The sequence below is a fragment of the Pelodiscus sinensis genome, chromosome 14 (assembly GCF_052426305.1).
Source record: "Pelodiscus sinensis isolate ZL-2025 chromosome 14, ASM5242630v1, whole genome shotgun sequence".
In the NCBI taxonomy this organism is placed as follows: Eukaryota; Metazoa; Chordata; order Testudines; family Trionychidae; genus Pelodiscus; species Pelodiscus sinensis.
The window spans coordinates 10,006,884-10,028,646 of record NC_143065.1 but is presented as its reverse complement, the minus strand read 5'-3'; the positions used below and the strand labels follow the sequence as shown (position 1 = coordinate 10,028,646).

Genomic DNA, 21,763 nt, shown 5'->3' with positions numbered 1-21,763 from the left:
CCACGGAGCTGGCGGGGCCAGGGCTGCCCACTCACCAAGCCCCATGCTCACCGGGGCGCCCCCCTAGCTGGCTCCATTCACCTTCGGCCTCTCCTGTGACTCAGCCACTCTCCTCAGAGCCCAGCCGGCTCCAGCCAGGGCATCCCCAGCCCTTCTCCAAGGCTCTGGTTTGTCACGCTGAAGGCTGGTGAGGAAACAGGCACTCACCAGCGTGGGGGGTTGGAGTTAGTTCAAGGGCAGGGGAAATGGCCATTGAAACAAGAATGTGCAGGGAGCCCGCAGGGACCCAGGAATCTGCTGCCCAGCTGGGGGCCAGTCCCTTTAGCTATGCAAGATCAGCGGGGCCCAGCATAGCATTAGAAGCAACATGGGCTAGTGCAGTGGTCCCCAACGTGGTGCCGTGGCATTTATATGAGCCCACCAAATGATCTGGTCTGGCCCTGCCCCTGGCGCACGACGCATGTGCGGTGCCGCCCCCGGGCATGTGGCACATGTACAGTGCTGGTCCCAGGCGCACGGCTCATGTGGTGCCAGCCCTGGGCACACGGCCCATGGGCAGCCCCTGCCCTGGGTGCGCAGTACATACGCGGCCCCGCCCCTGGACACCCCGAAAGGTTGGGGACCACTGGGCTAGTGGGTAGGTCAGCGGACTGGGAGTCACATGACCTACCACCTACCTGATTTCAGCCACTGAGTACGTGTAATCTCAGACCAGCCTTGGCCCCTCTCTGGGCCTGTGTTGCTCTCTCCTGTCCCTTGTGACCGTCAGGGACGGACCTGCAGGCGTTGGCACGAGCCAGGGCTCCGACCCCACCAGCAACGCAAAGAAGGCAAAGGCACTTTATTGGCTGTCAGGTCTTCCACAGAAAAGGCAGCCAAGCTGGCTCCAGTGGCACAGCGAATGACACCTCCCGTACACCAACTGGGGGGAGGAACTCGGCGAGGAGAGGCACTAAGGCACACCCCCGAGCGCAGCCTGGTGAGTGAATGCAGGAGGGAGACAAGAACTCAGTCCCACGGAGATGGAGAGACCCTGCTCTCCAGTTAGCCCAGCGCCCTGGGGCAGTGGAGGGCTGTGACTAAGGGGAGCACATCCAAGGCTTGCAGAAGCTGGTCTGAAGAGGGGATTCTGGTCTGGATCGCCCGGGGAGCTGGGAGGGTGCTGGGTGCACAGGGGAGAAGGAGGAGCACCACTAGAGGAGAAACAGGTAGCAGGGCAGCAGGGCAGCCAACTGGGGGAAGGAGAGCCTGGGACCAAAGTCCAGCTGGAGGGAACATTACCCATGGGGAGTGAGGCCAGGATGGGGGCGGGGTTTGCAAGCTGGGAGAAAAGCCCCGATTCCTCCCAGCCCCAGGGAACGTCCCTGCAGTCACTTCAGAGCCAGGTGCAAGCAGAGCGGAGCTGGGACCCCCCAGCTGAGATCTAGACGTGCACGAATCCCTATCGACCAGAGAGAGAGGCAGGACTTCCCCCCTCCCTCCCAGCACAGAATAAGCCAGGGGACAGGGGACAGGACGGGGGTGGCTTTCGCATTTCCCCTGAACCACCATCTCCCTTCTAACTGCGTGCCCCTGGCTCTGCCTGCTCCCCTCCGATACTAAAGCCAAGGGCTGGGACTTCTGCTGAGCATGGCCCAAGGCCTCCTGGCACCTGCTATGTTGTGGTAATAGACAAACAGGGCAGCCGAGACGGTAACACAAGCACGAGCCACACGACGATCCGAGAGCATCTGTGCAGGTGCGCTCAGCCTGGGATGGTGGGGGGTTCAGCTGGGACTGGTAAAGGCTTAGGCCGGATCGAGCTGGTGCCCAGCCCCGTGAGCCAGACAGGCACGGCCCTGCCCAGAGCCGCCGAAGGTGCCGGAGGAAAGACGGGAAATCAATCTCATTGCTAACTGAGGGGGCGGCCTTTTCCAAGTCACGCGCAGCTCCTGGAGAGGAGCCAGCTCTCCCGGGGAGGCGGGGGCTGGAGGAGCAGCCGAGCAGAGACTGAAGGCTGCCCAGCTGCTGCCGATGCCAAGAGCTGCTACGAGCTGCTCACAAGAGCAGCCTGGCACACAAAGCTCCTGGGCAGAGCATCATTTCCCCTGCCCTCCCCCCGTCTGGCCCATGCGCTGCAGAGGCAGGAATGGGGCTCAGCCCAGCTTGACAACCTTCAACCCCTCCCTGCTCTAACAGACCCGAAGTAGCATGGGACAACTCCAGCAGGCACTGCTGCCAACCCTCCCTGCGAGCAGCTGCAGCAGAGCTCCCCCGAGCCCGGTGCTGACCTGCTCTGGTCAGCAGACGGGCGTCGCAATCTGTCTCTTCCCCACGCTGCCAGGAGCGGAGACTGACACGGCCTGAGCCGGGCAGCTCCATGGTGCCGGGAGAGGAGACTGACACGGCCTGGGCCGGGCAGCTCCACGGTGCCGGGAGAGGAGACTGACACGGCCTGGGCCGGGCAGCTCCACGGTGCCGGGAGAGGAGACTGACACGGCCTGGGCCGGGCAGCTCCACGGTGCCGGGAGAGGAGACTGACACGGCCTGGGCCGGGCAGCTCCACGGTGCCGGGAGAGGAGACTGACACGGCCTGGGCCGGGCAGCTCCACGGTGCCGGGAGAGGAGACTGACACGGCCTGGGCCGGGCAGCTCCGCGGTGCCGGGAGCGGAGACTGACACGGCCTGAGCCGGGTATCTCCGCGGTGCCGGGAGAGGAGACTGACACGGCCTGGGCCGGGCAGCTCCGCGGTGCCGGGAGAGGAGACTGACACGGCCTGGGCCGGGCAGCTCCGCGGTGCCGGGAGCGGAGACTGACACGGCCTGAGCCGGGTATCTCCGCGGTGCCGGGAGAGGAGACTGACACGGCCTGGGCCGGGCAGCTCCACGGTGCCAGGAGCGGAGACTGACACCACCAGGCCTGGACAGTTCCGTGCTGCTGGGACAGGAGCCGCTGCTGGTCTGCTTCCGAATCCTCTGACCCAGCCTGGGGCCTGCTTTGACTCTCGTTCCCCAGCAGACGGAGCAGGTGCCAGCACTCCCGAGCTTGCCCTCAGACCAGCCTCTGCTGCCAATGCCCCAGTGGTCTCGTAAGACGCAAGAGTCCACCTGGAGGCTCCCCGGGGCCAGACGGGGCTGGGCTCGGGCGCTTGGCGAGCACGGCACAAAGCTCTCCTCGCTCGGATACTGTAACGCACGCTCAGGTCCCCACGGATGTGCCTGCCTTTCTGAACCGTCCACCTTCGCTCGGAGCCTCCTGCTCCCCTGAAGAGCAGCTGGGCTGGGCTGCTGGGTGGGGAGCTCAAACAATCGCCTTCTGCTTCATTAACCCCTTCTTCGCTCCCTGGTGAATCTTTGAATCCAGTTTCCCTGTAGAGGGGGAAAGAAAGGGGAGGGGGGAAACCCGCTCGTCACTATTTTTAAACGTCATTTGCAATGCAAATCAGCTGGAAGCAGCAAGGTCTCCCAGTTAGCGTGTTGCTGTCACATTCGATTATCCTGCTTCAGGAGCCAGGCGTTTCCAGGCTCCATCGGCTTGTGCAACAGGCCTGACAGCAACCGTGCAGAAACGAAACTGGGGTGGAGGGGCGACAGCCACGAGGAGAGAAAATCAACATCCCCTGCTCTGCTGCTGCCCGGAGAAAGGGACGGCTCTGCTCACGGGGGCGCTGGGCCAGGCACGCATGGCGGGTACCCTCTCCAAGCAGCAGCCGGAGCTAGGCCTCTTGCCGGAGCAGTGACCTGGAGGAGCGGAGCCGGCTGAACAACTGCCCTGCTGCCCGGTGGGACAGCTCACAATCAGCAGCCTGAGGGGCTCGTGCGTGGAAAGCCCAGCCCAGGGGCCTCTCTGGGCCGCAGCCAGAACGGGCTAATGGGAAGCACATCTCCAGCTGCCTCCTGGGAGCCGAGGGGGCCAGCAACTGTGAACAAGCAGGCTCAGAGCCAGTGTGGCCTGCCGGCGGCAGAGGGACCCGGAGCCAACCGGGCCTCTCTCGGGCCCTGCCGGTGGCAGAGGGACCCGGAGCCAACCGGGCCTCTCTCGGGCCTTGCCGGCGGCAGAGGGACCCAGAGCCAACCGGGCCTCTCTCGGGCCCTGCCGGCGGCAGAGGGACCCAGAGCCAACCGGGCCTCTCTCGGGCCCTGCCGGCGGCAGAGGGACCCAGAGCCAACCGGGCCTCTCTCGGGCCTTGCCGGCGGCAGAGGGACCCAGAGCCAACCGGGCCTCTCTCGGGCCCTGCCGGCGGCAGAGGGACCCAGAGCCAACCGGGCCTCTCTCGGGCCCTGCCGGCAGCAGAGGGACCCAGAGCCAAGCTGGCCTCTCTCAGGCTTTGCCGGCGGCAGAGGGACCTGGAGCCAAGCCGGACTTTCTCGGGCCCTGCCAGCAGACTGAGGCTGCAGCCTGCCAGGCACTTTGCTTCCCGCACCCAGCAAGTAGGCAGGGACATGCCAGCGTCAAACCTGCTCCAGTAACAGAGGCACAAACTCTGCTCCCAGGCCCCGGGAAGGAGCGGGCAGGAGCCAAGAGCGTAGGGCCAGCGTTCACCTCCCCTTCCTTTCACCCCAGGCTGTCCCTGGCCTGGCTCCGTGCACTCCAGAGTGATGCACGCGGCACCTGCCCCTTAGCACACACCCAGACCTGGAGGCCTTGTTCCCAGGCCAGGGGAAGGGATACAAAGGGGACAGGACGTGCCCACACACCAGGCCCCGCAGCCAGGGTAATCCCATATGTTTTGGATCTCTGGTGTAGCCCTCTGGGAGAGGCGCCCTCTGCTCAGCCCAGTGGGAGAGAAGCAGGGACCCTCCCAAGCTGCCTGCTTACTCCAGCGAGGGCCGTGGGCTCTCTGTGCGCTCTGATCCCTGTCAGACTGATGGAGGATGGCAAAGTGCCTGTCATCATCCCAGCCTCAATGGAAATTGCTCTCTCGCCTCCCAGCACTGGCTGGCCCCTCCAAGTGAGCATGGCTGCATCCCACCCAACAGCCCTGAGAGACAACAGCGTCACACACCTCTCACACTCTCCTTCGCCCGCCCTGCGGAGCCCTGACTCTCCCTCTCCCCTGCAGGGCCCGGCCTCAGGGACGTCAAACCCCATTGGATTGCTTAACCGGTTAAGGGCAGGGTGTAGAGGGCTGCAGCAGTCCCCCTCCTGCTGCAGGCAGGGGCTGCTCCAGCCAGGCCCGAGAGCTGCTTCAGCCCCCAGCGGCCCACCAGACCTGGGAAGCACCACCTGGCAAGCATGGCACTCACCAGCGAACCGGCTAACCTTTCCCATCCCTGTTCTGCGGAGGCCGATCCCACCCTTTGGCTTTTACAGCTGCTGCGCGCACGCTGCCACCTGGTCTCCTCCAGCAGTGCACGCGCTCAGGCGCCGCTGCCACAGGGCCTCCTCCGCGGGCGTGATGCCTTGACACTGACGCGATCTGATCGGAAGCGCGCCCCTATTATGGCAGCATACTGCTGGCAGGGAAGGTCAAAGGTTCTCCCCACCCCCGGTCACAAACACTGTCTGCTTGGCCTGGCCCGACTGTCCCCACCCACGGCTGCGGCTCTGCTTTACCCGCACGGCAGATCCGGCCAGGAGCCAGGCCAGGCAAAGCGCTGGGATGGGACACGCTGGCAGCTTCCAGCCCAGCCGGCTTCTTTCCAGGCTGATCCACGGATCCCTCGTCAAGCAGGAATGTGTCCCACACAAAGGACACGGGGTGGCAGCCAGCCTTTGAGCACAGAGATGCCGCACCGCCCCCCCCGTGCCCGCCCCGTGCAGAGCAGCATCTCATCCAGCGCTGGGTGGGCAGGAAGGGCTGCACAGGGACGGGGCCAGACAGCTGATGCCAGAGGACAGTCACGCATGCAAGGATGCCCCAGCAAACCACAAGCTGCCGAGGCAGAGCGCTGTCGCTCCCGCGGGTGCCTGCCAGGACGGAGGGGCCACGCTGCATTGGGCCCCGGGGACTAGCCCCCCTGAGGGTTCTGCAGCAGTGGCTGGCTGGCTGCTGCTCGAGGAGCCGGCGCACGCCCCTTCCCCACGAAGACACTGGGGTGTAAGAAAGGGAATAAATCAAACCAAGCCACCCTGCCCCAGGCTCTGCTAGGTACGGCCAGTGGAAGGCAGACCAAGTCCCCAGGGAAGGGAACATTCTGCTCAACCAGCGGAGAGAGAAAAGAGCCGACCGCCGAGACGGTTGCTAGCTAGCCCCTAGAAACACTGCTGCTTGTATCCCACCACAGTGATTCCCGCGCCATGCTGGGAACCTGGAGAGGCCTAGTCTTCAGCCCTGTGAACCCCACAGCAGAGTCCCGCTTTGCTCACGCTGACTGGAGCCCGTCAGGTTAATTGTTCATCCCCCGGAGCCACGTGCGGGCCCTTCCTCGGACTGGGTGGGGGAGATGCTGCCAACAAGGCCAGAGCCAACTGCAGGAGCCCCAGCGGCTGCGCCCCTTCTCCACTCTCTGCGGCTGCGGCGGACTGGCTGCTCCCAAAGGGGACTCAGCGCACTGGCGAGCACAGTGCCGACAGATGCTCGGCAGCGCCCCCTCACAGCCCCCTTGCTATTCGCCTGCGGGCCGCCAAGCCAGGCTGGCTGGCAGCGTTGTAATGCAGACAGACGTGCACTACAGACTAGCCCAAGACCAGGGCTGGGCAATAAGTTTTGATGGGGGGGAGGGGACAGTCCAAGATTTTGGGAAGTGGTCAAGGGCTGCACTTGTCTATGGAGGGGGCGAGGGGTCTGGGTTAGGACTGGGTGTAGAAGAAAGCTCGGGGTATGGCCTGGGGTGCAGGAGAGGGGGTGGGGTGAGAGAGAGTGTGGCTGAAGGAGGGGGTTGTGATCTGGGGCAGGAGATTGGGGTACAGTGGCTGGGGGTGGCTAGATGCAGGAGAGGACTCTGGCCAGGGTGTGTGGAATAGGAGGAGGTGCAAAATGTGAGAGGGAGTTGTGACCTGGGCTACCTGGGGGTGCAGAGAATTTGGGTGGTGACCTGGGGCAGGGAGTTGGAGCGTGGGAGGGGGTGGGTGCCAGAGGCAGGCTCTAACTGGGCAGCGCTTACCTAGGCAGCTCCCAGCCAGCAGCCCTGCAGGACACCAAGGCAGGCTCCCTGCCTGCCACAGCCCCACACCGCTCAAAGTGACTGGCTGCTCCGCATGCGGGGAGGGGGAGGGGAGAGATTTGGCACACTGCCTCTCCCCCGCAGCATAGTCTCTCCAGTTCCAGCCAATGGGAGTGGAGAGATTGTACTGGGGGCAGGGACAGTGTGCGACGCTCCCCCTCGCCGGCTGCTCCCTGCCTAAGGGTCATGATGGGACGGGTCAGATTCAAAGGCTTGGCAACCCACCCCTGCCCAACGTCCGTCTCAGCCAATTTCTCTTGTGATGATGAGCTGAGATGCGAATCCAGGCCCATGGACGCAGAAGAGGAGCGTGACTGCTCCGGTCCCAGTCAGACACTGCTCCCTCCCCACACCCAGCTAACATGGCAGGAGCTGTAGGGTTGCTATTCACCCGCTTGAAAGATGCTTTTGCCTACAAAGGTTTATCCTTGAATCAAACCACCTGGCATCCTTAGCCATGCTTCATGTGCTCATGCCAGAAACAGATCAACGGCGAACATGTGTTTCTTCCCTGCATGCAATGAGCCTTCAGACTCTAGGAGCATTAGCGAGGGAGAAGCCATGTGTCTCCAAGGAAGCAACATCTGGGGAAATGGAAAGTAAAAAGGAAGCTCCTACAGATGTGTTTGCATTATTAAACAAACACCCACAGATCAAAGCGTGTGAACAGCTACAAAGGACGCAAGCAGAGCGGGGGGACAAAAACTGGCAGCAGCCTGCCAGAAAGGGAAAGAAGAGCATGTCGGCAGGGGGCCAGGACTTACAGATTTTGGGTTTTCCTTTGATGGGGAACTTCACAATCATCTCCTGGGGATTAGTGCAGATATAGACGAACGGTGACCCAGACTCCTGGCTCCACTCCGGATACTGCAAAGCACAAACACAAACTGCCTTAGGCATGAGAGCGGCGCTACATTCAAGAGCAGCACTGGGGACAGGAATGTTTGTGGGACACAAGGCAAATCCGACTCTACGGGCTCATCTACACACATTAAAGTCGGTGCAACCACTCGGCTGTAAAACCGTTTTAGGTGGCTCTGGCATCAGCTGACCCATGCCAGGGTTAGCAGGGAAGAGCTGAACCAAACACCAAGGTTAACCTGCTGAACTGAATGGCTTTCAAGGCGCAACTATCCAATCAGCGTACCGTGGACCCGTCCTGAGGACCTGCCATGGGGCCCTTGGCAGGAGTCGGGAGAGATATGCAGAGGTCTGCTGATCTGTCAAACGCCAAGACCTATCACAAGGAGCTTAGTCCAGCCCCGGGGACGTTTACACGGCAATCCGACTGCAGCACGTGGACACACAGGTGAGGACGCTTCGACCTAGAAAGCCACAGCAGCGTTTTAGCTGCTTCTATCCATATCCCTGCTCCCAGGGCACCTGTGCAGCCCGTGCTGCCGCAGCTTCACTTACTGGAACCAGCTAGCGCAAACCTCTCTCGGGCATGTCTGCACATCAGCCCTCGGACTGGGGTAGACGGACACTCAGGCTGATGTGGCCCTAGGAGAGGCCTGCAATTTAAAGAGAAGCCAGCACCCAGATGCAGTTGGGGAGGAGAACTCCAGGGCATCTTCCGGAGGGAAGTTATGTCAAGCAACTTCACTGAATGAAGCCACTGGGGGCACTTGTACAGGAAAGAGTTAGCAGAGCCCATCTCCCGCTAGCCGAAAAGGAATGCACAGACGCGCTCGACGCAGGCCAGTTGCACCCTTGTTTAGAAGGTAACAGACGTTCCGACACCGTTTGAGATCTAGATGAGTATGAGAACAGAGGCCAGACGCGCACAAACACCAGGACAGCTGCAGTCACCAAAAAGACTGAAAAGCCCCATACCAGGTGTGTGTCCCCTGGAGGTACTTACACTGTATGATAACGTCCCTCCTTGACCTTCTCTTTGGTGAACTAGTCAGACTGAGCTCCTTGACTCCATCCCTACGAGTCAGGTTTTCTAATCTTTTAACCATTTTTGTGGCTCTTCTCTGAACCTTTCCAATTCATCCCCATCCTTCCTGAACTGTGGACACCAGAACTGGACACAGAACTCCAGTTGAGGGCACACCAATTCCTCTCTCCTGCTAGTGTGAGAACGGCACACGGTCCTCTGTAAGCATGTGTGTGCGCGCGCACAGCATTCCAACCATAATCAATGCCCATCCTCAGACCGCCCCTCGGGTGCTCTTCCCACGTCCCTAGGCGTGCCGAGGGCTCCTATGGCCGCGTGGAGGTTACAAGCCAGAGGCAGGAGCCTATGCATGTGACAATTCACTGGCTCCAGAGCTCGGGGTTTCCTTGCGCAGACTCGGGAAAGGACACAGTGGTGTTTAAGCAGAACCTTTGGCCAGCAGGAGCTTTTGCAGGCATGAGAACTTAGGCAAAGCTTCCATCTCTTCTGATCAGTTCCAGCTCCCTGCCCCTGCCCCAGAATGCTGAGGTCTATTTGCAAGTTCAGCATTATGGACTTTTCCATTAGGGCGCCCTGTTCTCCCCACCATGCCGATGGGCCATTAGTCACACTGTGCCAAGCTGGGCTGTGTGTGTGCTGTCTGGGTGGGACAGGAGGTGCTCAGGCCATGCCAGCCAGCAGCACGGTACGAAGCAGTGCAGGAATGGCGCCCGAGGTGGGATGCATCTGGGAGAATTGTTGATCTGTGCGCTGGGGCCATTTCCTCCTTTGATTTATAACACCACAGCGTGCAGCCCCGAGGCTCTGAGCCAAGTGCCAATGCAGCCCCCTGCTGTGCATGCAGGTTGGGGGCACCCCACGGTGCACCGGTTACATTTGCGATAGGAGAGCTAGCACAGCTAAGAAGTTATCAAAGGACCCCGATCCTTACCGGATGTTTAGAGTGCAACCAACTTCCGAGACCAGTCAGGTTGGAGGGAGACACACCAATGACTCTCATGGCAATTAAGAAATGTGTCAGCTAGTCAGGGCCACAGACGGCTGGCTGCCTACAGCTCCCACCCTCCCTCCGGATGCAACAGTTTGAACACAGAGCAGTGGCTCTCAGACGCCTGCTGGCTCCTTTGCCCCTCTTCCTGCAGCCCACCGGAGAAGGGGCACGAGGGAGCACATTGCACGCCAGCTGTTTTCAGCTGGAGGATGATCCCCAGGGAGAGTTCAGAGTAGCTGCTCACTGCTCCCTCTCTCTGCAGCACCCACCACGAATCTGACACAACAGCCAACCTAGTCCAGCCAGAGTTTTCCCCATCCTCTCCGACCGGACTATTTGGATTTTCAGAATATTGTACAGGGGGTGTGCCTGCTCCCTGCCTCATCCCATTTCAGCTGCTCATCCCCCACCAGATAACCCTTCCGGCCAAGGAGAGCTGGACATAGCTTCCTCAGAAGCACGTCCCAGTGTAAACGGGCTCCCAGCGCTGTTAGCTACTCCCCTCATGGAGGTGGTTTACCTCAGGGGTGGGGACCCTCAGGCCCAGAGGCCGCATCCAGCCCCCGGCTTGCCTGGATCCAGCTCCCAAGACTCATGCCCCCCCCCCCAGCATTGGGGAGCCCCCACTGGCTCTTCAGCCCCTCACTACCCCACCACCGGGCTACTAGGCTGGGCCTCCCAGGCTCTGGTGTGCGAGGGGAATGTGGGGAGTGACTGTCTCCTTCTCAATTGGAGGCCACCTCAGTGAGGAGCTTTGGGGGTTTTTTTCTTCTCTCGTGTTAGGGTTAGGGTTAGGGTTTTTCTGATTTTTCTGTGGGTCAGTGGCCCCGACCCACCCCTGGTTTACACAGCTCTCCCAGTGCTCCTGCCGAGGCCACACCATGGCAGTGCTTTTAACTGTAGACGCGCAAACAAAGCCGGAGAGCGACCTGGTGCGGTCGAATCCTCTCAGCAAACAAAGGCACAATCCAGGATGGAGCGGAGGTCCCAGAGAACAAAGCAGGGTAGAAAACCTTTCCCAAGCCTCCCGGGCCACTCTTCCCATCGGAGTGCGGTCTCCACACAGGAAAGCACAAGGAACTAAACCAATGCCTCATAAAAGACCCAGGTATACAAATAATGTCTTAAGTCCAGTTCCTTTCCTGCCCCTGCCTCAAAGCAAGAGCCCTGCAGCCTGCCACTTTTAACATGAAGGCGCAGCCTGCAGAGCATAACAGTTCCCACACTGAATGACTCAAGATGGAGAATTGCATGCTGGGACCTGTAGTCTCCGAGGTCAGCTACCCCATGGATGTTAGGGGTGGTCCTCAGGCAGCTGGCAAGATGCCCAAGTGCCGGTTTGGGTGCCCTGGCGTGCCAGGGAAAGGTGGGCAGGCAGAGGGGCTACAGATGGGAACAGCTGAATGGCAGACAGCTTTCCTCACCAAGGCCCAGAATGGGAAACTAAACTATCACCCACGGCTGGTCCAGGCAGCCATCTTGAGGCCTGGGCTTCATCTCGGAATAAGAGGCGGCTGCGCTGGAAGGCAAGGCTGTCTGGAAGGAATCAAGGCCAGCAGAGCCCATGTGCTGACATCAGAGACAGCTTCTCTCTCACCATGAAATCCAGTTCAAAAGCATCTTGGCAGATGCTCGGAAAGAGCACGGGGCTGCTGCAGCAGGGCCTGTGTGTCAATAAATCAGCTGTCTGTGGCAGGCAGACACACCCCGTGCGCCGCGCTGCTTGTGCCAAAGGCTACAAGGGCTCCTCGGCTGTCCCCGCGTCAGGGAAGCAAAGCGTTCCTTGCGAGAGGAATGCGAGGCTAAGCGGTGCGCCGGGGACGGAGGAAGGCGGGGGGAGGCTTGGGAGCATGCCTGGCCGCCGGGCAACTTCCTTCACCCCGTGTTCAGTGTGATTTGCAGGAAAAGCAGATCCACTCTTCTGTCATGCTCATAAGCTTCATCGCTGTCAGACTAACACAACAGGTAATTAACTACTAAACAGCCATTTTCTCCTCATCTCCGGAGGGAAATTGCTCACCAGCCAGTTAGAAAAATGTTGCTGTAGCGGCTTCCAAAAGAGAAGGGAAAAAAAAGTCAGCCGTTTCTGGCACGCTGCACGGGAGCTGCAGCCAAACAGCAGCTTTTATGCCAGCACTTGTAACCTCCAACCCCGACACAAATGTGACCAACGGCTGAGAGCCAGCCTGGGGACCTAGAGACCGGTAAAATTACACCAAGGCTTATCGGGATCCCTTGCTGCTTTGTCCTGCAGCAGGCCAGGAATGGGGAAACCACACAGCAGCGAGCAACAACTTCAGTCCAGCCTCAGGGGCAGCACGGACGATCCAGTTTGACCTCTCGCTGTGCGACTCTCCCACACGGGAAACCCAGAGTCATTTGTCAGTGCTCACGAGCCCCTTTGAGAGCCTCCGATGCACTGCAGAGAAGGGCAAAGGGGGGGTATTGATGGATCAGCTCAGCCATCCCTGGGGAAGGGATCTGGGCTTGGAAATGGGATACATTATCCATATGCTCCGTGTTCGTCTGGCGTCGGCCAGGGAGAGGGCGTGCCATGCAAAATATCAGTGCAACAACAACAGGGCCATCAGGACACATTGTGACAACGATGCCCCATTCTGTGCGTGTCAGCATCCTTTGTGCCTCATCAGCTTTAAAGTGCCATTTTCACAGGAGCCCTCTCCAGCTTCGCTAGCTGCAGGGCCTGGGAGCAGAGAAATGGCGCCAGATGCTTCTTATCCCAGACAAGCCCTGTACAGAGCACGAGAGCTTTCCAATTCTTCCTTTGGCAAGCCCGGGTCCTTAGAAGCCACAATCTAGCCAGGTTCCTGTTCCACGCGTTGCACGTGTGTGTCACATCCAGTTCCTGGCCTCTGAGGTTTCCAGCATTGCTCCTCTCTGGGATCTTGGAAAACCCCTTGTCCTTGCTACGGGCTTTGGGAGGCACTAAGAAAGCGCTCGTCAGAAAAGCAAAGCTAAGAGCGAGAGGAGAACGGAACCTCAGGGGGCCAGAGGCCTTCAGGAGGAAACGTGCTGAGCTTTACCAGTAAGAAGTTGTGAGACTGACAAAGTGCAGCAAAGTCTCCCTGAGTTCACAGAAGTGCTGGAATCCTTGTGGCTCCCGCTTAAGCCCCAGTACTCAAGATTCTGTTGGCCAGACTAACCCCTTAGCCACCCCAAGGTCCTCCACAGGGATGCCCAGGTGTAACTGAGGGCAAAATTTGACCCAGCAGCTGAAAGGCAATGAACTGTTCTGCTCATGGTCTCAGACTTGGCACGATAGGCCCTCAGAGTAATTAAACCGAAGGGAAAACCACAGGCAGTGACAGGAGGTCTGTCAAGGAGGGGGGCACCTTTTTTAGTCACTTTCCATGACGCCTTGGGCTAGATATTCACCTCTCTTGGTTTCCCACCTTTGCCACGTAGAGGATTGAAGGAGCTAAGTAAGTGCAAACCACCACGGCCGAGACATTAGTTTCTCTCCAACACAGCTGTCCATCGTAGGATCCCAGAACTCTGCTTCTCCAGAGATGTCCTCTGTTTGTGTTTCAGCCGTCAGTAACTTACATAAGAACATAAGAATGGCCATACTGGGTCAGACCAAAGGTCCATCTAGCCCAGTAGCCAGCACCAGGTGCCCCAGAGAGGGTGGACCGAAGACAATGATCAAACAATTTGTCTCCTACCATCCTTCTCCAGCCCCTGACAAACAGAGGCAAGGGTCACCATTTCTATCCCCTGGCTAATAATCTTTTATGGACCTAACCTCCATGAAATTATCTAGCTTCTCTTTAAACTCTGCTATAGTCCTAGCCTTCACAGCCGCCTCTGGCAAGGAGTTCCACAGGCTGACTACGTGCTGTGTGAAGAAGAACTTTCTTCTATTAATTTTAAACCTGCTACCCAAACTTCTCTGATTTCTTACCTCCCCAGAAAGTCTAGTGGTTGTGATGAGCAGGGGGCTTCAGTGATGGACACATGGGGAGGCCACTTTGATGCCCTATTTACTAGCCCAGAAACAAAGTAGCCAGCATTCTTGCCAGAGATCCAGACTGTAATCGCTGAGGCCCCATGTACCACCTCCTTGGGCCCGAGAGCCCAGAGAACTAGCCAAAGCCACTGCGTGAGCCAGATGGTTGACAGGAGGGGAACCGCTTCGGTGCAGTGCCGGGGCGGGCCTGCCTAGGAAGCAGCTTCACAATGATACTCCACTCAGCCTGACAGGCCTGGCAGAAGGGAAGGGAAGATTACAAAACAACAAGCACTGCCAGCCAAACTTTTGTTTGAAAGCCTGTTAGGTCTAGACTGCAACGTGTGAGGAAGGAACAGCTCAGAACCACAGCTGCTAATGGTTATGGATTTGGCAATCAAAACGCCTTTGTCAAAATAAGCAAACTGCCTTGCCACTGAGGTTCTAAACCACAGCCTTGACGCATTGTTGCAGTCAGCATCCTCCCTGCTGGTTTTGAGAGCTTACATCTGCTGCTGGCCGACCCAACCCTGGCAAGTGGCACCGGCTCCTTTCATGGGGCTGCCCGAGGAGTGCTGCAAGGCTGCCTTCATTTCCCTTTCTTCCCACAGCTATGCCCCTCAGGTGCTGCTCTTTGCACTACCCCGCTCTTCCGCCACACACTCAGGGCCACGAGCAGGAGGAGGGGCAAGCTGGCATCTCTCCAGCATGGTCGTTCCGTCAGGCACCACTATTTTCCTGGGGTGCTCTTAGCCTCACAGTCCTCAGTCCAGATGCACCTGACAGGCTGCAGCTTGGCCGTGGAAGGCGCAGGGAGTGGAAATTGCAATGTAATTGGAACGGGCCTTCAAAATGCAAACCGACTTTTAAGCTAGTTGAACAGCATTTGATTTTAAAAAGCTGAACAATCCCACATTGCTCAGTTCTCAGACGGCTTGGAGGGCTCCAGGGTGCCAGGCCAGCGAACCTGGCGCATGAGCCAGCCTCCTCCACTTTTCCAATGCCAGCCTCGCCACTGCCAAGCGATCAAGTGCTACTGAGCCCTTCAGCCGCTAATCCCTACCTGAGAAGACACCCACTGGCAGCGAGGCTGCCTTTGGATGAGTGTAGCACCTTTACACGACGACCGATGGCCGCCAGGAGAAAGGGGGCGGCCCCGGAGAAACAGTCACCGCCATAATAGATTCCTTGGAAAGGCACATTTCACACGTTTTCCCCTTCAAGGGATTTGGGGGCGGGGCCAAAAACAGCCGCAAAGGCTCTGGCCAGGGACGGCTTGCTTCTGCCGTAGCAACTCGGGGGGAATGCTGCTGCCAGAAGAACAAAGTCCTTTTATGGATGCTTATCAATGAATTAATAATTCACACACCAGCAACCACAGGAGCAAAGGGTTAAGGAAAGAGCCCTCACACGGCAGATCAGAGGTGAAGGACAATTTTTCATCCTCCTCCTTGTAGCAACCTCTTCTGTAGTTACAACCTGTTATGTCCCTCCTCAGCCCTCTCTTCTCCAGACTAACCAAACCCAGACTTCCCAATCTACCCTCACTGGCCATGTTCGCTAGACCTTTAATCTCTCTCTCCCCCCTGGGCTACATCTACACTGGCCCCTTCTCCAGAAGGGGCATGCTAATTTCCAACTTCAGAATAGGGAAATCCGCGGGGGATTTAAATACCCCCCACAGGATTTAAATAAACATGGCCGCCGCTTTTTTTCCGGCTTGGGGAAAAGCCGGAAAAAAGCATCTAGACTGGCACGATCCTCCGGAATAAAGCCCTTTTCCAGAGGATCTCTTATTCCTACTTTGAAGCCGGAAAAAAAGCGGCGGACATGTTTATTTAAATCCCGCGGGGGATATTTAAATCCCCCACGGATTTCCCTATTCTGAAGTTGGAAATTAGCATGCCCCTTCCGGAGAAGGGGCCAGTGTAGATGTAGCCCTGGAGTTTCTCCAGTTGGGTCACATCTTTCCAGAACTGGACACAATTCTCCAGTGGAGGCTGCATCAGTGCAGAGTGGAAGAATGACTTCCCGGGTCTCTCTCACAACACTCCAGCAAATATCACCCCGAGTGATCGTCCCTTTTTTCTGTCTTTATGCACATTTAGCTTGTGCCCCACAATCACTGCCCCCCCCCCCCCAAGGCAGGCCTGTCCCATTTGGCACGTGTGCGACTGATCGTTCCTCCCGAAGGGTGGGGCACTGCACTTTTGTCCCTATTGCATTTCATCCTATTTCCTTCACACCATTTGTCCAGACTCTTTGGAACTGCAACCCTGCCCTCCAAAGCATTTGCAACCCCCTGCCCATTTGGTATCATCCACAAACTTTGTAAGCTGAATGATTCACTAGAGCAGATGGCTCATTACTCCCCCTGGAATAAAGGGACTGAGACTGGCTTTCTAGAAATGGAAGATCTAGGGCAGGGGCTGTCAAACTTCCTTGCCCCACGACCTCCTTCTGACAATGACTATCTGGTCCGAGGAAGGGGGACTGACGACCGAGCCCACCCAAGCCTCTCTGCCCTGGGAGGTTTGGGGTACAAAGCTGAAGCCCAAGGCGTTCAGCCTGAGGCAGGAGGCCTGTAACCCAAGCCCTGATGTCCAGGACCCTGGGTGGTGGGGATCAGGTTTCTGCCAGTCTAATGGGCAGCCCCACTAAACCTCCACTTTGGGTCCCAACCCAGTTTGAGAACCACTGATCTCGGGTGAGGGCTGAGCAGTTTGGAGGGAGAGCTCCAGGCACACTCATTCCTAGGAAGGTTTGAATCCAATTGTGTTACCTTCCACGTTCATAAAATCAAATACGGAGGAGGTGAGTTTCGACTCTCCACAGACTGTGGACTGTCTCTGAGAGCAAAGTGAAGTCCCGAACCGCTGACTAACTTGCTGACAGCGGCTAAATCCACAATCACCGTTAATTAAGTCATATGCTTCGCCCTTCGCGGTTCTTCCCTCAGGGTCTCTGGGACCAGAGAAGGCGCGCTAGCCTGTAGCAGTGCTGCAAACCCCACGTTCCGATCCTTGTGGCATGTTACTGTGCGCCAGGATCAAACAGCAATTGCCAATTTCTCCTGTATCTCAGCAGACTGAGCAGTAAATGTTTTATATCCGCTGGCTTCTGCTGGCCAGCTAGGGAATCACAACAGGCTCTTCTGAAACTCAGAGAACTCTGGATAAGGGAAAATTCTAAAGGCCCCAGGGGACAAAAATCCAAATTAAGCGTATTCCTAATTTGTTCTGCTTTGTCATTGGACTCCCCTGCCTAGAAAAGTACACTGAAAAACCTCAAACAGGAGATTTGCTATAACCCTGCTCTGCAACATCTGTAGGGCCCTGCAAGCCAGAAGTAGACCTAATACAATCTAATCTGAAATTAGATCACATGTGATCAATGCAGCTTCAGTCACTGCTAATGGTGTGGGCCCCCGAGTTAGAAGGGCATGGATGCTGGCTCCAGTTGTTAATTGTGGCATAAATACACTGCTTTCTGCACCACGCTAGTCAAATTCCAAGCAGATCTCAAGCCCTCCTGGAGACCTTTGCAATGGCAGTCGAGTACAACTTGGCAAACTCTCATCAGGAAATAGAAGGTGTTAACTGCCACAGGGAGAAACGTCATTCTTCCCTCCGTCTTCGAAACACGGATCACCAGAAAGCGGAGATGGAATTCCCACCCCCACAGACAGATGTTCTCGTGTGTGGCTTGCCATGCCTCTCGCACACAACCGTTGGGTTTGAACCCAGTCTCAGGACACTTTTACACGTCAGAAACTGAAACATTAAGAGTCTTTGCAGATCCCCTAGGAGAATGCCTCTGTGTTGTTGCCAACTCTCACAATTTTACTGTGAGTCTCACAATATTTGGTATTCTTAAAGACTCAGCTCTTGGAGTCAGATCGCTGAACGAGAAGCTTGGTTTTCTTAACCAGAGAGAGAATGACATTCATGGTTACAGAGAAAAGCTTGAAGCATGAGCATGCCTTAAAGGTTCAAAGCTCAGAAGGAAAATACTCACGAGGCTGTTTCAAAAACTGATTTCTGAACACTGGGGCCTGGCCATACTGCATCGGTGTGACTGTGACTTTGGACTTTTAGAATAAAAACTTAGGACTTGCCCTCATTTTATAGTCACATGTTCCAGAGATGGTTTGTATAGCAAATTATTTATATATCTATATCGTTTTGTTACTTTACAGCATATACTGCAGTTCCTGCACTCCTTAGATGTTTTTTCACTTGGATTTTTGGGTCAGGAGCTGACTGTAGCATTTACCGGGACACGTCTGCACTAGCACTTACATCTCTCACCCCTCACTCGCTGTGAAAGAGGACCCCCCCCTTGGTGACGCAAGTGGCAGTGGCATGAGCACAGTCTGCCAGGCTCTGTCTTAGCAGGGCAATGTGCGAGGGTGAGGGCTGGGACCAGGGATGAGGGTTTGGGGTGAAGTCTTCCCTGGAGCTGCAGCAGGGAGTGCAGATTCCCCCCAGGCCTCTCTCCCTATGGCAGCCAAAGCCGCAGTCGTCTGCCATGTGGCCACACAGCTTAGGGAACTTAGCCTGACAAGCTAGTGCGTTTGGGGCACCAGGTTCAAACCTAATGGCATGGGAAAAGTGTGGCACTTGACCTCCAGGCACAAAAAGGTAGCAACCCCTCCCCGCTTGCACAGGCTTCAAGTGGCAGGTGGTTTTTCGCCTTATTTCTCGCTAGCATCGTGATCTGGAATTTAAATCCACGATATGATCTAGCTGTAGCTACAGGGTTAGAAATACTTAAATGTCGAATATGAAAATACTTTCTGATGGTTAGAACACAACCTGGTTTGTGTCTCAGATCAGCAGGACATGACCTCAGTGCATTTGAAAGAAGGACTATAAATCATCGAGTGTCAATCCCCCTGCCAAGGCCTGCCTGTGGCATTCTAGATTTCCCCAGTTCCAGCGGATGAGCTCACCAGCACCTAATGCAGGAAGAGGAAGGCAGCTCTCTGCTCTGCTTGAGGTGTTGGTGAGGTCAGCCTGGAGCGGGGAAAAGCAGCCCCTCCGCTCAGCACTGGCCAGGCCAAAGGTTTGCTGGTCACATCAGCACAGCTAAGCACAACACAGGGACCACATGGAGTTGCATGGCCAGTTTGTGAGGCAAGTAAGTGACCCCAGACCACACTCCAGGTACTGGAAGCTGTGTCAGCACAGCCAGACACCCAGAGCTAAGCCTGCCCCCTCTCGGGCTGTTGGAGCAGCTGAGCAGAGGGGTAAGGCGGCTGAGTGACCGGAGGAGTTTTAGCTTCTCTGCTGTTGCCAGTGCAACTCAACCCATTCATGGCAGGGGGACGCTGTACCTGATAACCCTTTTCCTTCCTGCCCAAGGAATGCCATCAGCCTCACATAGCTCTGACAGGGGAGCAGTATTCTGCCTATACAGGCAGAGGAAGAGGCACAGAAAGGTTAAGTGACTTGCCCATGTTCACGCAGCAAGTCAGTAGCAGAGCTGGGCTTAGAGCTGATGTCACTTGATTGCAGGTCTGTAGTGATTTTAGCCTCAAGACCATCTTTCTTTCTTTAACAACCCCTCACCTACCCACCCCGGCACGCCATTAACACAAGGCCCAATCCTGCAACTCTGTCTCGTACAATTAGTCCTTAAATATGCAAATTGCTGCAGTGCAATCAATGCAACCAGCCACGCAAAAACTGCACCTTAGTGAAGGCTGAAGGACTGGACCCACAGCAGTGATCTGAACATAAGGTTCACAATATCCATATGCAGTACATCCGCAGATTAACAACGAATCGTTAAAGCACGAGGTCTCTGAGGCAGGGACAATCTCTAGGCACAATGGGAAGGAACTGGTGCTGAATGTGGATTGCTTCTGTCTACAAACAGTCAGCGTCGAACCATTTTCACTCTGGTTCAGCCACACGCATTATTGGCAACAACAAAGTGTAAACACGCTCACCACTGACTTCAGTAGGAGCATGCTCAGTTCTTCATACTCTAAGCCAGTGTTTCCCAAATGGTGCTCCGCGGAACCCTGGGGTTCTGCGGAGCACAACGAGGGGTTCCACAAGGAGCCGGCGCTCCCCCGCCCCCTCTGAAAAAGAGAGAGAGAGAGCCGGCCAGCAGAGGCATGGGCGGCGAGTTGTGTGCGTGTGACGGGCCGAGAGCGGCCCGCACTGAGGAGCCTGAAGGGGGACAGGGAGAGGCGGGGTCCTCCGCCACAGCGCCCGGCTGGGGGGAGCTGGCATGCGGCAGACGCCGACTGCGGAGACTCCCTCCTCGGCTGCAAAGCCGAGCCGCGGCCAGCCCGTCAGGCGGCGCATGTCTCCCGAGGGCGGGGCAGGGTGCGGCGGGAGCACGTCACGTCCAGCGGGCCATTTAAAAAGGGCCCGCCAGCAAGGAAGGGGGGGGGGGTCGTGGAGGCCGGCTCCCGAAGAGCGGGGGGCTCGGGAGGGGGCAGTGCCACCTCTAGGAAGCCCGGAGCCCCCGACAGAGACTCCCGGAGCCGGGAGTTTGAAGATACCCGCAGCCGCAGGCTGCCGCCAGACCCAGACCCTATGACGGAGAACGGACTCCTCCCGCGCCAAGCGGCCAAACCGGTAGGCCACGGGGACCCCACGGACAGGGCAACGGGGTCCGTAGGGGGGAGGAAGCAGCCCGGAGCAGGGCCCTTTTGGCGCCCGTGGGTGGGCGCATTTCGGGAAGGCATCCCACGTCCACCGCACAGGGAGCAAGCGGACCCCTGTGCTTAGGGCCCCAGGCTGGGACCCGGTGGAGAGGGTGGGCCCGGGTCCCCCTCCTCCTTCCCTGCCATCGTCAGGGGTGAAAGTTGCTCCAATGCCGGCGAGGGGGAACCTCCAACGGAGACCGTGGGGAGAAGCCCCGCAGAAGGGGACAGGTGACCCCTGGGTTCGCAGATCCCCCGGACTCAGCCGAGCGGGGTGATCGCGCCCAAAGACGCCAATACCGACTAAACTCCGGGACCAACAGACCGCAGGCTGTCGACCGTGTTCGCTGAACCCCCCCTCCCGGGCGGGAGGGGGTGATCGCACCCCCGAGGTGGTCACAGTGGGCTTGTGGTGCCCATGCTTCCGCAATATTTGGAGCTGGAGCTGGAGCGGGTCCCGACCCGCCCCCCCCCCGCCGCACGTGTCCTCCCAGCCCGGCCCCAGAGCGTCTCTCCCCCCCCCCCGGACCCGTCCCTGCCGTGCGCAACCTTCCCTGAACTCCCCTTCACTGGCTGCTGCTGCCCTGTGCCGCAGGCTCAAACCAGTGGGTGGAGAGATGCCCGGACATGACAGAACGTCACAGCCCGGGATTTTAAACATGCTGGGCGCTGTGTGGCTGAGTTGCGGGTTCGGAGTCCGGAGAAAGAGCATAGACTCCGGCCCCACAAAGTGGAAGGCAGAAGGTACGGGAGAGGGAGGGGGAAGGGAAGGGGCTTGTGCAGACGGAAAGGGGAAGGGCTGGGAGAGGAAGGTGCTTATGCGCGGAGGCGGAGGGGAAGGCACCAAAGGGACAGGGGTGGAGGAGAGACAAATGGCAGGGGGCCAAGTGCAGACAATGATGAAAAGGGCAGGAGGAGAGGTGTCAGTGGGAGGGGGACAGGGTGATGCTGGGAGGGGAGAGGGGAAGGGCATTGGGGGCTAGAGGGGTGAGGGGAGGTGCTGGGAGAAGGCTTGAAAGAAGGGGTGGGCATGAGGAAGGCTGGGATGGAGCAAGTCATGTGAGAGGGCACAGGGGCATGAGGGGAATGGGGGCAGAGGGTGGTGAGGGGTGGGCATCAGGGGAAAAATGGAGCAAAGGGGGCAGG

At 57.9% G+C, this 21,763-nt stretch overlaps 1 protein-coding gene across 1 annotated transcript in view; it reads right to left on the bottom strand.

Annotated features, from left to right (window-relative positions):
- Positions 1-826: 826 nt before the first annotated feature.
- Positions 827-21,763, bottom strand: part of TRIP4 (thyroid hormone receptor interactor 4) — a 42,649-nt gene continuing 21,712 nt past the window's right edge. Inside the window, exons 12-13 of the mRNA XM_075897478.2 lie at positions 7,851-7,953; positions 827-3,348 (exon numbers count right to left, since the gene is read on the bottom strand). Of these exons, the coding sequence (XP_075753593.1) occupies positions 3,281-3,348; positions 7,851-7,953 (171 nt within the window). The 3' untranslated portion in view covers positions 827-3,280. The remainder of the gene's footprint in view (positions 3,349-7,850; positions 7,954-21,763) is intronic.